Here is a 15211-nt window from a genome sequence, read left to right as displayed (position 1 = left end):
TCAGTCTTATGAAGGACCTGATTCGTAAATCAGGCAGTTCTTCAAGAGTTTAAACATATTGCATTATTTCAAAACAATTTCTGAATATTTATCCACATAATGCCTGGAGCCCATGATGATTTGAGTTGTGTGTCCAATATTTAGTTATACAAAACAAATATAGATAACACCAACTTTCACACTTCACATATGGGAAAGATTCATAGCTGCACTTTGGGTTAGGATCCATTTGGTACTGCCTGGACCATGCCGACCTTCTGGTCTCCCAGCTGAAATGCTAATAAAGGAAAAAAATAGTAATTAATTTGATCTGAAATTGATCTGGCATTTGCTGTGCTTTAAATCTGTTCAACAGACATTCATTACTATGTCAAAGGGCAGTTTTCTGCTTTAGTTTGAGTTCAGTGATTAAGGACTGATAAGTTCTTCACTATTTGTGTAACTCAGGCACATGGACAGAAAAATTATTATAATTTTTTTTTCCCTCTTACGAACAGTTTCAATAAATATTATATTATGCTAAAAGTCTAGTTTCAAAGAAAGTATTTTTTTTCAACATACAAAAAGGACAAATCAGAAAAAGTAATAAAAAATGAATATCTAATGAGATCAAAAGGTCAAACTAAACACTACTTAAGAATCCTTAAGAGTTACAGACACATGTAAGGCATAAGATTATTTGTGTAGTTTATCATTCATATACAGTAGTTCATAAAAGATTTGTTTGAATATTTAATAAATTACAACAGTAAATGAACAGTATCATCACCAAGGAACACACCAGGCAGGTAAATAATACTGTTGTGGAGAAATTTAAAGCAGATTTAAGATATAAAACTGTATTACAAGTTTTGAATATTTCATGGAGCACTGTAAAAAAAAGTAAAATATAAATCATGTATCATTTTCCTTTCACTTTATAAATACTATAATTGTTTATTAACTAAAATTCTCATTAATGTCCTTGAAGTCTGTGGCAAATGTAAAAGGTGAAATAAATAAGTCTTGCTCTCAAAAATCAGACAAAAACAAAACGACTGAAAAGGGAAGAAAATAAAGGCAAAAAAGAAGAAAAGCAGAAGAGAAAGAACATAAAATTATAAATGATGTATAACTAAAGACATTTTTAAAGATGGTCTAAGTTGAACTGTTAAGAAACGCTGATGACGCTGTAAAACACTGAGTTGAACTCTGTGAACCACAGAAACACTTTCTGACTAATCACTCTGTCATTAAATAAATATAAATATTTTTTTTAGTGTTTAAGGTCACATTTTGTGTTGGTATTGTAATGTCTTTAAGCAGTACTGTGCCAATATATCTGCTGTGCCTTGCTTCCTGCATTTAATAAAATAATTTTTAAAAAACTGTCGCTTCCGATGTCTACACATGGAGAGTTTTTTTAGAGGTGAGCTATGACAGACCTTCGTTTCATACTTCAAATTTGAAGAGACGTGAAGTGAAAACTCTGGCAGAATATGACAACTTTACTCATGTAAGTCAAGCAAAATGCTGCAGGTGTTTTCTGATTTGCGTAGAAGAGACATTGCTTTCCAATTCACTGCAAAAGTGAAGAACTACTGCACCAACATATGCCATAATATGCCTTTAAGTTTTTATTTAACCTCAACAAGAGACATGCCTTGCAAATTAATTTAGCCCATCAAATTAAAGAGTAAAGCATTTGTTAACCTTAACACTTGATCCTATAAAAAATAAACTGAACGAGAAACAACCTGTTGGTCAAGAGCTGAAGAAGAAGAAAAAGACTTTTCTATAGCACAGTGTTAAGTGAAATGATTGCACTCAGGACTATTGAATCTACAATGATCACTTTATTACTGTGCATGGTAATATAGAAAATCACTATATTGTAGGGCTCTTGAAGCAGGTAATTGAGAAATTGGTGCTCTGCTCCCAGCACAGCATGACAGGAAATATAGTTAATAGTAGAAATGATGTAAATCAATTTAAAGTACTTCCACTGTTTTGTTTGTGTACTACAGGAAAAACGACTCTGATAATGCCAAGTACTGTGGGACCTTTAAGTACAAACAAATCTGAATGTAAATACTTTGGAATGTGAATGGAGCAACAAGGTCTTTAATACAAGTTTTCTTCCCCACATGAACATGGTGATTTGTTGTTGCATAAACACTACTCTTCTCATAAACAGCGACTGTAAATAGTGTATGAATAACTGGAGCTTCAGTCTGGATCATCACCCGAACACACCTGTTGCCTCATGCTGTTATAACTCTGTGGTTATAACACTTCCTGAGATTTTTCAAACACAGACAGAAGCTAAAGTCACTGCAAGGGATGACAAGACAAATGAAAAGAAAGAAACAAAAAAAGAGAGAGCGGACACATAAAAGGATGGATAATTTCAAATATTTTCATGTACTGTCCAATCCATTTATCTGAAAAACAAAAAGTGAATAAGCAGATCTAATCTCACTGAAGTCCCACTTAATTATTAAAAAGAGTCAGACAAAACTGGACCTTTGCACCATTTGCACCAAAATAAACATTAAATAAAGTTGTGATGTGTGTGTATATTGTTCTGTTACTTTTCAAGAATAAATAAGTTCTAGAAAAAAGCTGAAGACTCACTACATACTTACATATATAGACTATGATTCATATTATCAGGTACTCATATTTGTAGTCTATGTTTCTCTAGGCTGATTCAAATCTGTGTTTAGCAATTGAGATCTCTAGAACTGAAAATGAAATAGTTCATGAACTGAGCTTGAGGACGTTAGTGGAAAATATTACAGTAATTTAGTTGTTTCAGTGAAATGCTGCAGGAGGGAAGAGGCACGCAGTGAGTTTAAAGCTTTGTACTCATGCTCTGGATTCACGGTGCTAACTGGTGCATGACTCAGTCCTAAACACAACAGCTGGTGGTCTGAAGAGCCCGAGGTAGAGCCCCAGGGTGTGAGATGACCAGCCCACTCGTTTACTGTCATCTTACTCAAGGGACAGGAAACAGTAGGGTTCTGGGAGCAAAAGATGAGGCTGGCTTCTTTTCAGATCCTCGCACCCTGGAGCACTCAAAGAACAAGCATTTGCCAAGATGTATCGCATCACCACATGTTTCCTATGATACACAGAGAAATGAAAGGCTCCAAAAGATGTAAACACCAGAGAAACACACTTCAGGCCAATAACAGACCTTTCAGACATATTTGAAACTCTATTCAAAATGGTTTTTAAATTATTAAAATGAATTATGGTTTTATTTGTTTTACAGCGTTTCTTAACAAGTTTTCATGCTGGTCCTTTACTGACATTTACGCTATGCTGCTTGAGAATGTCACATTTGTCATTAAGGCAAAGCTCCCTGGAGATGCATGAGCCTAGTGAGCCAAGACATCTTTTCTTGCAACATTGTTCTATATTCTCATAAAAAGGGTGATTCAAATGATTTGTTGATTCCCCCCACTTTATGGCTTTAGTTCCACATGAATCCCTGTGTCATTCCTTAACACTTTTCAACCCAAAATACCTCATTGCAAGCCCATTTCAACCAAAACACCAGTATTCAGTGTCATCACACATGCAGATTACACCTATTCAGAGACACTACAGGCCTCTGTAACAATAACTTCAACAACATTCAAGTCTTTTTCTTTTCTTTTTGCAATAACTTAAAGGGTTACTTTTCTGAAGTTTTTAATATAACTGCTTTCTAAATTTTCTCACTTTTGATATTTACTTCTGAATCAAAAATGCATCGCACAAGTCATAAAAATCCATATATGTGTGAATCTTAGTGTACAAAGCAAAGGGAGCAGCACATAAACAGGAGTTGAGCAGAAATCAGGTAACAAAAGGTGCTCCATGAGGCAGACCTTTTACATGTTATTATATCCCCTGTGGGATTTCACTGCCAAGCCTATTATTTAATGTTGCAAATTCAGCCCAGTAGTGTGACACCGGGTTAAGATCAGCATTTGCATTAACATAAAAATTGTAACAATTTCCAATTAGTCTCTCAACATCAAAGCCACTGAAAAGATCACACTGAACTGGGTCATGATTGGTCCAAGTTTCTTAATTCATAAGTTGCGCAGCATGGTTTCCCCTGCATGCCTCATCCCAGCTAAAAGCTTCTGCTATTTGAAAATACAATTTAGTTGAATAGACAAAAGTTTTTTCCAGAAATGCATTGGCAGTTTTGTCATCTTTGTTCCTTGATGAGCCTCAGCCATCTTTTCACCTGAGTGATTTATTCAGACAAGTTGAACATCATTAGTATTTCCTGACAAATTCAGCAGAAATGAAATAAATGACCTGGAATATTTAATTAGAACATAGAGCCATAGAATAAGAAGACCTTTTTCTCACCATATTTTAATTGTTAAGCTACATGAGGAATCGTTATTAATCGTTTACAGCTAAGGAAACAGAGAGAACAACACAAAAGGAGCTGAGCTGTGTATTTGTTCAGCCGTATAGAATGTATCCTAGAAAAAGGAGGAGACGTAAAAATGTATGCAAATATCTTAGATGCACATCATTAGAGATAAGATACTTGTTTTCATCATAACAGACATACTGGGACAGAAAGTTTGCATGAATGTGAACTGTGGATCGCCATTAGTAAATAATAAATTAACACATTTCTATTATTTCCAACAATGACGAGGTAGCTTCACGAATTCACTTTTTTGTTTTCTATAGATAACAAAAAAGCTGCAGAAAGATTAAGATGTGAGCATGAACATGGGGTCACGTACTTTTAAACATTTATATTGTGAAAAAGAATATGCCTAGATAGATAAAGAAGATTAAAATAATAAAATTGTACCAGTGGATTCATCCATTCTTTTATCTTTGAAATGTAAAATGTGTAAAATGTGAGAAGCAGCTGTGTTTCTGAACAAAGAGCTGACAATCATGCTGTATTCTGTGTGACATTGAAACTAATGTTCCACTCAGAAACACGAGCGTGGCGGGGGGTGATCCCGCCACGCTCGTGGCTAATAACACCACGCAGGCGAGCCACTGTGTGACACGCCATCCTGCTGGGGGAACATCAGCAACATGGAAAGTTGCAGGAAACTTTAAACATTGGTGAATTGTTGCATATTTAAGCAACAGTTCTTAAGTTAGCTTCTAAAACAAGAAGAAAGCCCAAGAGGAATGAGCCAACACTGAAGCCTAAGGGCTATAGAGACTATGCAACATGGAGGAATTACATTACTGTTTGAAGTCCTCTGTGACTTGCTGCAGTATTACTTCAGGATTACAATCTGCATTGGCATAGTTACCTGTAGGCAAGTGGAACACTATAACCTTGATCAAATTGTTGCCAAAGGTCAAGATAAGTATATTATAATTAACCAAGATTATAAATGAAACTCAAGTTAAACTTTGTGGGAATCTCACCTTAATTTGATGTGTGAGTTGTTGTGCCGTGTCTGAGATGTGCTTTATTTAATTATGATAAAATGGTGCAAATGCTCCACAGTGTAATTTGTGTCTAAACTTAATGCTGCAACAATTTCATTCGATAAAAGTATCAAATATAACAGGAGTGGTGCACAACCTGGTGGCTCACTTTGCACGCAGACTGGCTTGTATAGAATTAGATTTAACATAATGTTAAGGAAAATGGCAATGATTCCTTAAATGTATTAAGTAAAAATAGGGTAATTTTTTTTATAAACTAATGAGTCTAATTTAAAAGGGTTCATATTTGACTAAAGCTATGCTCAGTATTGTTTAGCCTTGCTCTTATCTGACACTTTAAAAACACTGTGCAATATTACATTCCTTACCTCTCCAGGCGGTTGACAAAAATATTACGATATTTTTATATTTCTTCTCCCATCCACTTCTATTGTAAGTAAATATGTACTAAAATATGTCTGGATAGTGTAGAATCATATTAATTTTTAAGTTCCCAGATCTGCTGCTTTTTTCTGTCCATATAAGAAGCTTAAGCCTCTTTTTTCAGAGAATGGAAACTGTCCATGTTCCTTTAACACGACAACAACTATACCATTGTCAAGCCTGTGATGTCAACAACACCAGTGGTGTCAACAATTGTTGACAGCATCTGATGTTGCCATGGCAGCTGTCAAACTATGTTTATTTATACTTTAATGGTTGTTTACTCGCAAGTCACTGGGGGCTGAATTATTTAGCAAATCACCTCAGCCATGTGTATTTATCTGTGTCTAAAAAACAAAATTAAAAAATCCCTGGTGTGAAATTCACTAGCATCCTTGACACCTTGACATATATACCCAGGTGGGTTTTCCCAGGGCAACTGGTGGCTCTCATCTCTGGGAGCCCTATTGTTGCTGTCAGGCTTGGGAGTTTCTATTCAGAGACTTTTCTCCTGAGGCAACAGTCTCTTTGGGCAAAAAACAGACCACAACAATCAACACGACAGAGTGCAGTGGTTCTTTATATAGAGTAAATAGTGGTGGGAAAGCCACCAGCACTCACCTGCGTGAAAAGGGGAACATAATGCTGCTTGTTCAGTAAAAATGTTTTTCAAGGTTTTTCAGTCAAACCCGAAAAGTCGGCACTGCATCGGCTAGCAGTAAAACCCTATGATAAACCCAAATGACTACCAAAAGTTTCCCAGTATGAACAATTATATGACAGTGAGACCATGACCGTCCTTAACAACATTTCTGCAACACCCCGGCATGGAAAAATCCTGGAGTAATATTTTTCTCTGCTAGAGAAATGCAAGTGATCTTTTTGAATCTTCCAGTCGGAGTTTTTCTTCTTTTCTTTCAGCCATAGAAACACAACTTTATATACTTTATATATAAATGATGGCAATCTTTTCATGCAATTCAGATTGCTAATCCCCTATGTTTAGATGGATTACATTGTATTCTATCTATTTCCTTGTGTAGTCAAGGTCCTCTCACCTCACAACACTATACCTCTCAGTCATGAAGTTAACACATGATCAGTCAAGGATGCTTCCATTTACCCCTATGCTCCCTATCAGTAGGAAAGTTTGTTTATTTCAACATTTTTTTTCTCTGCTCTCTTTCCTCTAATCCCCAAACACAGACTCACATCCATCCTTTAACTTTTTTATTTTCTAGTTCCTCTCAACGCTTGACAGAGTAGAGATTCTTAATCCCCCCTCTATTACTGATTTAGGCCAGTAGTTGATTGAAAACTGGAAAAAGTGCTTCAGCAGTCTCCAACGCTATCCGGGGGCTTTCTACACTACTTAGAAAGCACCATACATGGTGCCGAGGAGGGTTCCGGGATGCCTGGAGACCCTGCATTTCAGGCATGAATGCCTGCAGAGGGTAAACAAATTCTACAGAGCAGGACAACTGTCAGGCATTCTCTTTGAATGAAATCTGAAGAGAACCACAGGAGGATTCCAATTAAAACTCATGCACACAATCTGTCTCTCGCAATGAAAAAACAAAGTACTTTTGTCATTTTCCATCACAACAGAGATGCAAAGGAAGAAAAAAAAAAGGGAGGGCTTGAAAAGCAAGGCTAAACTACCACAGAGACATTAACACGCAGACGCACATTCACACTCACACGAAGCCTAATCTCCCTCACATCTTATTAACTGTTCTCTCTGAAGATGTATACACGCTGCCGAGAGACTTGCTTCCAATTTGACAAAGCCAAAAGCATCTTAATGGGCTTTGAAGAAAAAGAAAAATGCCTGTCAGAAATTGTATATGGACATTTGCAAGGCAAGGATTTTACCAGTGGTATTGAGACTTACTAAAGCTCTAATGTCATTCTATTATTTAGTGATTACATCTGGAATTGTTGCTAAATTTGTTGAGCAAAGTTGCCCTAGATTTTATGAAAGGAGTAAGTCACTGGAATGACTTACTACTTGAGAATGATGGTAACATGCACTTAATATGGAACACTGAAATGGAACAGGATTAACTATGGTTACCATTTGCCTTAATTATTTATATTTATTTTGAAATGAGGTTCTGTAAAAACTTAATGTGCTATGATGATAAGTGTTGTAGAATTGTTTATTTTAAAGGCAAAGTATTAAGAACTTCACATCTTGATAATTTCAATTTTTTTTTATTGCGATCAATTATTTTTATTTTGTCGTTTTACATCCACAAAATGATGTACAATACAGCCAAATTAGAATAAGTCCAATAAACAAAAACAAAAAAACAAAGTGTAACCCCCGCAACCCTCAACACCATGGCAGCCCCGTTGCCCATCCCTCCACATCTCAAAATAATAGCAATTAGGGAAGTGGACAGTTGAAAAGATGAAATTATCTCTTACAGTCACAAATTAAGAGGATTACATAGAGTTGTGTTGCATTTCAAAAGGCTTTTGACGTCGGTAAGGCGGACAACCTACAAACCAGTAAATGCTGATCATTGAGAAAAACGCAGAGCTGAAGCATCACATCAGGAAAAACTACAAATTAATTGGCTGTATTGTCTAGCAACCAATAACTGCTCTGATAAAAGAAATCAAATAAGGCTGCTCTGAAATGAACCCCAAAGGTAGTTGTTATTCTTGAGGAGGGAAATATAAAACTCAGCCAACACACATTAGAAGCTGCTGCACATCAAGCCTTTTTATTTGAAGGCTGTGGAAAAGAGCGGACTCCACCCAGGAGGCTCCCAGCCGCTCTGTGTGTAAGTAGATGTTGATATTAACAGCAAAGCCTCGGAGAAGGAGCGTCGTGGCAGGAGCTTGACTGAGGCATTCAGAAGCAGCTGTGTTTCTGAACAAAGAGCTGACAATCATGCTGTATTGTGTGCGTGACACTGAAACTAATGTTCCACACAGAGGCACGAGGGTTGCGGGGGTGATCCATGCAGGCGAGCCACTCTGTGACACGCCGTCCTGCTGGGGGTACATCAGCAACATGGGATGTTGCAAACCTGGTGTAATTTAATGAAGTTGTCCAGCAGGGAGTTTTGAAAATGTTTTTGTTTTTCTATTTTTAGTCTTCCCACATACAACTCTGTATTTCAGTGGCACTGCTTTATGTCTGCTTCTTTGGAATCATCATTCAGTTCTCTTTCAGAGAGCTTTTGCAGTCTGAAAAACTAAAACTAAGATTACTAGGATGTCACTATCTGTATAGTCAGTAAAAAAAGCTAAAGTACGTACTAGGACTTCAGCGACAAGAAACACCACCATGAGTACCTGAGGGTGCTGGAAAATGAAGAAGCAAAATCGAAAAAATGGAAGATAATTACTCAGTTCCTATGTGGGTAAAACTGGATCTACTGTCAATTTTTTTTCCAATACAAACCTCATTTATAAGCCTCAAAATAGTAATCGGGAGTTTTTGAGTCAGTTTCATTGCAGCAGACACGGCTTGCCTGCAGCCACGGTCTGTGCAGATACTCTGCAAAGTTTTCTGCTTTAATTTGTTCAATTCTAGGCCATTAAAATATACATTACTGTTATAACATTAAAAATATTATTCACATTCAGTTTATTGTGGTTTTCTCTCTGTGGCCATTTTTTCCAGATGTGCACAAAAGTTTGTTGAAATTATTCACCTAACATGTTTGCAGTCATTTTCCCTCAAAGGATGTTGTACATTTGCACATGGAATAAATCTGACAGAACCAGCTTTTTTGGTTGTTTGTTTGTTTGTAGATGGTGAATCTGAAAATTAAAGTTGTGTCCTAATATTTGAACTTTAGTGTAATAGGTTAAAAAGAAAGAAAAAAGAAACTACAATAATCAGAAACTCAAAAAAGTCGAGCACACACAAAAGGGAGTCTTCTCCACTTTTAACTATGAAGCAGTTACTCCATCATTTGGGCACCTATGACCACCGCTCTACCATCAATAAAGTGGCTGACCTCTGCCAGACTCTTCTCCATCACTAACCAACAGACGGTAAGTTCCTGAACTTTGCAGCAGGCTGACTGATGTAACATTATTAGAGCTGGTTAACTCACTCCATGGATCTTACCTTGTAACATTTTTTTTGACAGTAGCTGTGAGAGTGATGCACTTCTTTTAAGAATTGTCTTAGTACAAATAGAAAAGTTGAATACTTGCACTTAGCATTGGATTGAACACTTCCCCACACTTTGGTATTTTAAAACAATATGTGTGTTGAGGTTATTTGTATTTCTTGCTCAACAATGAACCTGGGCTGGTGAAATTATTACTATATGCTAAGAGAAGTCAAAGATATGTGTGTTGTGTATCTTTACAAACAGCAGTGACATGACTGCTGAATCTCTGTGTTAGTCTACTTAATGTGAAAGAATGGGAATCTTCTTGTTAGGTCCATTCATAACCTGTATTTATGTTTGGAAGCAGCAATGTAAATAGACAAAGTCCATCTCCAACACAGAAAACATAAGAAAGAATTTGGTTACAGTCTCTTCTTGCATCTTGAGCTTCAAAGTAGTCAACAGACCCAAGTACTGAAATTCTAAGCAGATGAGGAATGTCAGGCATGATGAAATAATACTCAAAGGTTTGCATAATCAGATATCGAAACGACCAAATGCTTCACAATTGCTTACAAGAAATAAGAAATGTCTGGCATCTTTTGACATTCTTCCTGAGATAAATGTCCAGGTTCTGTGTGGGAACCGCTCACAGAACATTATGAGGTCAAATCCTGGAACCATCCGATGAATTTCAGTCCTTTCAGGGCTGTCAAACTAAACTATTACAGCTGCACAATGTCCAAGATTTGTATCAGAATGCATCAAGGAAATCAAAGATGACTGAATTAATTTTTCAAATACATCCCAGATATTCACCAAGGGATAAAGTGCTTGGCAACAGCATTACAGTTGTGTAAAATAGCATGCAAAGTAATGCTTGTTACGTTCCCAACATCTGTGGAAATCTGGCAGCAATCACTTTGCAATGGGGAGTTGAGCGAAAGCCATTATTTAATTATTTATGGAGACTTTTATGATGTCAAACACAAATGATGAAAAATAGATTTCAAGTAAAACCAAAGAGAAAATAAAGTTGTTTCCCCCTACATAATGCAAAAGTCTACGCATTAAATAACATTGATAATTGTATTTCGATGTTCTGGTGCTGATAAGGTCCTCATTCCTGGAGTAGAATACAAATTCTAATGAAGTGCTGGAGCAAGAAAAGCATGAACCCAGACTTTTAATATTTTCTGCTGTTTATGAACGGCATATTTACTTTGACTCGAGACATGGGAGTATTAATAATTCCCATAATTAACACAGCCAGAGTGTGCAAAGAAACCAGATTCTCGTCATAGTCCAACCACTCCGAGAAAGAAAAAGACGACTCCATGATTATTACTGTCTGACGCTGCCAATTACCAGCACTGCATCTCTATTTTTCCTGTGAGTGGCAATGGAAGGATTAGATTCAGGTCCCTCTACTTCGCTTCAATTTTCTCTCACGAAGCCTGAGTGTGTTTACTGGCCAATGTATTTTCTTGCTTTGACCATAAATGTGATTATAACCATGGAGGAGATAATAAAATCCATATCTCTGCCACACCATGGGGCATAAATTAAAACCTGAACCGAAGAGCCTTTAGGAATATCAAAATGAAAAAGAACTCAACAGAAGAAAAACAAAAAGTCATTCATGTTGAGGCCATACAGCCCCCTACTGGTAAATATTATAAACTCTTAAGCCAAATCCAACAGTAGAAGCTCCATAGTGTTCTGTTGAATGTGAGCAACAGGTATGCTGCCACTTCCAGAAAAAGAAAGACAGTCTTTCACTGTTTTCACCAGAGCAACCCAATTAAAAAAAAAAAATAAATAAATAAAATTTAAAAAAGGAGTACAATCTGGGTAAATGCAATAGCTGGGTATTGCTTTTAGGTAAACTGAAAGAATGCTTTATGGAAATGACAACTCTTTATTGACAAAATCCTCTAAAAGTTTAAATGTCTGCAGGCTTCTCCATCTTTTGATTACTATTTGGTATAGTAGGTTTCTTAGAGAAAAGTACATCAAATCTCACAGTTGCTGATTTATCTGCGTAATTATTATTATCATTGTTATTTTATTTTTTTCAGTTGGGAAGAAACAATCCTAAATCTTCTGATCCCCTCAGGTCTTTTCTAGATGCTAAATCCATTTTTTTAAACGCCAGCCTGTCAGAAAATCAATAGAATTCAGGCTGCCGTGATTTATCACTGACTGGTCAGAAAACTGAGCGGATAATGATTTTTTGTCCATTTATTTATTTATTTTTTTAAACAGCAAGGAAATCCTCGACTATACGGCTCCTCTAGCTCATCCATAAGAGCGAGAATTGATTTGTAACTCATCTCAGCATCATTCGCTTCAGTCAAACGCAAACGGGACACCCCGGCAATAAACTGAAAGACGGATAACAGTTTAAATACGCGGAATGCTCCAGGAAGACGCACGGCTCTTCGTCAAATTGTTGAATCTGAGGAGGGGGGGAGGCATGACACGTGGTTGCTGTGGGCCAAAACGCACCGATGATGTGTCAGTGTCGCCTACCTGATATTTCCTGATGAGGTACATTGAGGAGGCTGAATCCTTTAGCGCTATAAGCTTGTCTAACCTCGCTACAGCTCCGCGCTTTGCTTTCTCCAGCAGATGACAGGGACAGCACCGACAGAGTACATAAGGCGACCTGCAGTCTCCACATCGCACACATCAGTGAAATCCTTGGGAAAAAATATATAAAGAATATAAAATATTTCGCAAAAAATAAAAAAAAAATAAAAATACGAGCTCCGTTTAAATGAAACAAATCCAAAGGCTTTATTGGAAGATTTGTGTTTTTCTTTTCAAACGAGCATGATGATCAGATGCTGAATTGAAAATCAGATAACTCCTCACTTTATGTACTGATGCGTCCGCCTCATCTTCCCTTGGTAAAGAGAAAAAAAAAGAAGTCCAGACTACTCCGTGAAGGCGAGAGGATCCCTATGAAGATGCAACCTGCTGGTGCTCGGTTTGCCAACAACTTCTCTCTTGCACAGCTGTCCTGTCTTTATGACAGCGAGAGGGAGGCAAAGCGCATCGAAGACGCGCGCTGCACAGCGAGCAGAGCGCACAAGGGCAGGGCAAAACGCGGAGTGGAGTGGCTCGACTTCTGCAGCTCCCATCCAGGGGTGATCACAGCGCTCTCGCTCCATGCATGCCTGGCCATGCACACTGCTGCACCTCAGAGGTGAAACACGTGTCGCGGGTTGCTGCGGGTCGGGGTGGAGGGACACGCTGAACAGACACACAAGTTTTTCCGTTTCGATGTTACCTGGTCCAGTGGCTCGCACAAGCCCTGCTCACTGCTCCGTGTCTTCTAATGAAACTTAGTGCTGGGTGATTTAATTTAATTAAATTCACACACCTACACACGCGCGCCAACACGCACGCACGCATACATGCAGTTTGCTTATTTTTCTTAAGATTTTAACCCTTTACCATCTCGCCGCTGGCACAGTCAAAAATTAGCTCGCGTTTTCTGTTATAAAGCAAATTAAAGTTGTCTTGATGGGAGCTGGGAGAAATATGGCTCTTCATCCAGGGCGACATGATTTGGGACACTGTTCGTGCTTAATAATAATAATAATAATAATAATAATAATAATAATAATAATAATAATAATAATAATAATAATAATAATAATAAATAAAAGTATTTTATTTGAACCTCAAATGTCATTTCTTCTGCTTGCCTGCATTTCCTGGCAGGCTATACAATGGTGCCTCACGCTCTTCAGTCTTGTAAACAATATAGTAGTTTGTGAGTGTCTGTATCTCCAGGTCTGTAAAGACCATATTCAGTTTTTTATTTATTTATTTATTTTTTTTTTTTAAGATTATGTACCATCATCTGTAGTAAAAATCCTAAACAGACTTGTCAAACATGGGTTGTTCTATACTGAACAGAGATTATTTTAAAAATAACCAATGAACAAAACCAAAAACACAGAACAGAGCTTTATTAATGTTTATTTGTGAATAAGAAAACTTTTGTTGTTGTTGTTCTTGTTGCTGTTCGTAATGTTTCTGATGATTTACATAATTAAAATGTCCTGTTTCCAGACCTTGACTATAGAAGAAAAAGCAAGTTAATTGATTTAAGATCATTCATAAACAATGCAATCCAAAGTCCTTAAGAGAAAATGTAAAAAAAAAACAAAAACAAAACAAAAAAAAACAAGCAAAAATAAATATCTAAAACTTTTTGGTTTCACTTACAATGAATGCTCAAAAGCATAAGAAACAAATCACTTATTCACAAATAAACAGCAAGTGCAGTAATTCAAGAACTGATGTGATATGATCCATTTTCTTTCTCTTGGTTGACACTCTGGCAGCAGCATTTTAGATGCCAGATATATTTTTTCTTTTTTTCCAGAGGGATAAAAGACTTTATCAAAAATCTAAGTTGCTGAAAACAAAAAATATGTCCCTCTCTTTTATGGATGCTTTTTTCCACTGGAAACCCTGTGGCAATGTTTTTATATGACAGTAAGTTTATTTACTGAAAGACATTATGTGATAGAATTTAGATCTGAGTCCAAAACAATACCAATGTCTTTTTTTTTCCAACACGCTCTTCAGTCTTTAGTACCTCTAACACTGATCTGACACATTTAAAAGTTGGGAATGAATGACTATTGAGCAGATCAAGGCCAACTTTCATTTTAATTTGCTGATTTTTTACAGTATCTTAGTAGCACATTAACAGGCATGCACAGGGCATTGTAAAAGTATACATATCGCTTAACTTTCCTAATTTTCTTTACATATGCTATGTGCATTTTATTTGGATTCTATTTAGCAAAACAGCACAAATATCATACAATTTTGAAGTAAAAGGAAAATAATTGTGATTGATAAAATAACAAAATCTGAACTATTATATGCATTTGTATTAGCAGTCTTTACTGACAACCCTTGACAAAAAACAATGCAAGGAATTGTTTGCCTCCACAAGGCAGTTCATGGGAAGTGGAAGTTGTCATTATGCTATACACATTTTATTTACAAGAAATGGATGCGATAGAAAAATTCATAATCTCCAAATTTTCAAGCTCTTTTATATAGAAAAAATGTTCTAAAGTGTGGGGAGTGTCCTTATAGATTCACAAACTGAGAAGTCTCACATCTATTGAGCGTAGTTAGTGTAAAATCTGATATTACCCATTACAGAATCACAATATTATAATTCCCTCAATATCTTTTGTCTATTAATTTCCTCTGGCGTAAAAAATAACTTATTGTAATTT

The 15211-nt window shown here is 36.6% G+C and overlaps 1 protein-coding gene across 1 annotated transcript in view; it reads right to left on the bottom strand.

Moving 5' to 3' along the window:
* The window catches only part of gpc6a (glypican 6a), a 139702-nt gene extending 126758 nt beyond the window's left edge, over window positions 1–12944 (bottom strand). Inside the window, exons 1-2 of the mRNA XM_055045110.1 lie at window positions 12813–12944; window positions 12468–12637 (exon numbers count right to left, since the gene is read on the bottom strand). Of these exons, the coding sequence (XP_054901085.1) occupies window positions 12468–12637; window positions 12813–12838 (196 nt within the window). The 5' untranslated portion in view covers window positions 12839–12944. The remainder of the gene's footprint in view (window positions 1–12467; window positions 12638–12812) is intronic.
* Between the last annotated feature and the right edge of the window lie 2267 nt (window positions 12945–15211).

Source organism: Poeciliopsis prolifica, unplaced genomic scaffold, assembly GCF_027474105.1.
Source record: "Poeciliopsis prolifica strain line A6 unplaced genomic scaffold, Auburn_PproV2 SCAFFOLD021, whole genome shotgun sequence".
NCBI classification, from domain to species: Eukaryota; Metazoa; Chordata; class Actinopteri; order Cyprinodontiformes; family Poeciliidae; genus Poeciliopsis; species Poeciliopsis prolifica.
This window is presented reverse-complemented; position numbering and strand designations above follow the sequence as displayed.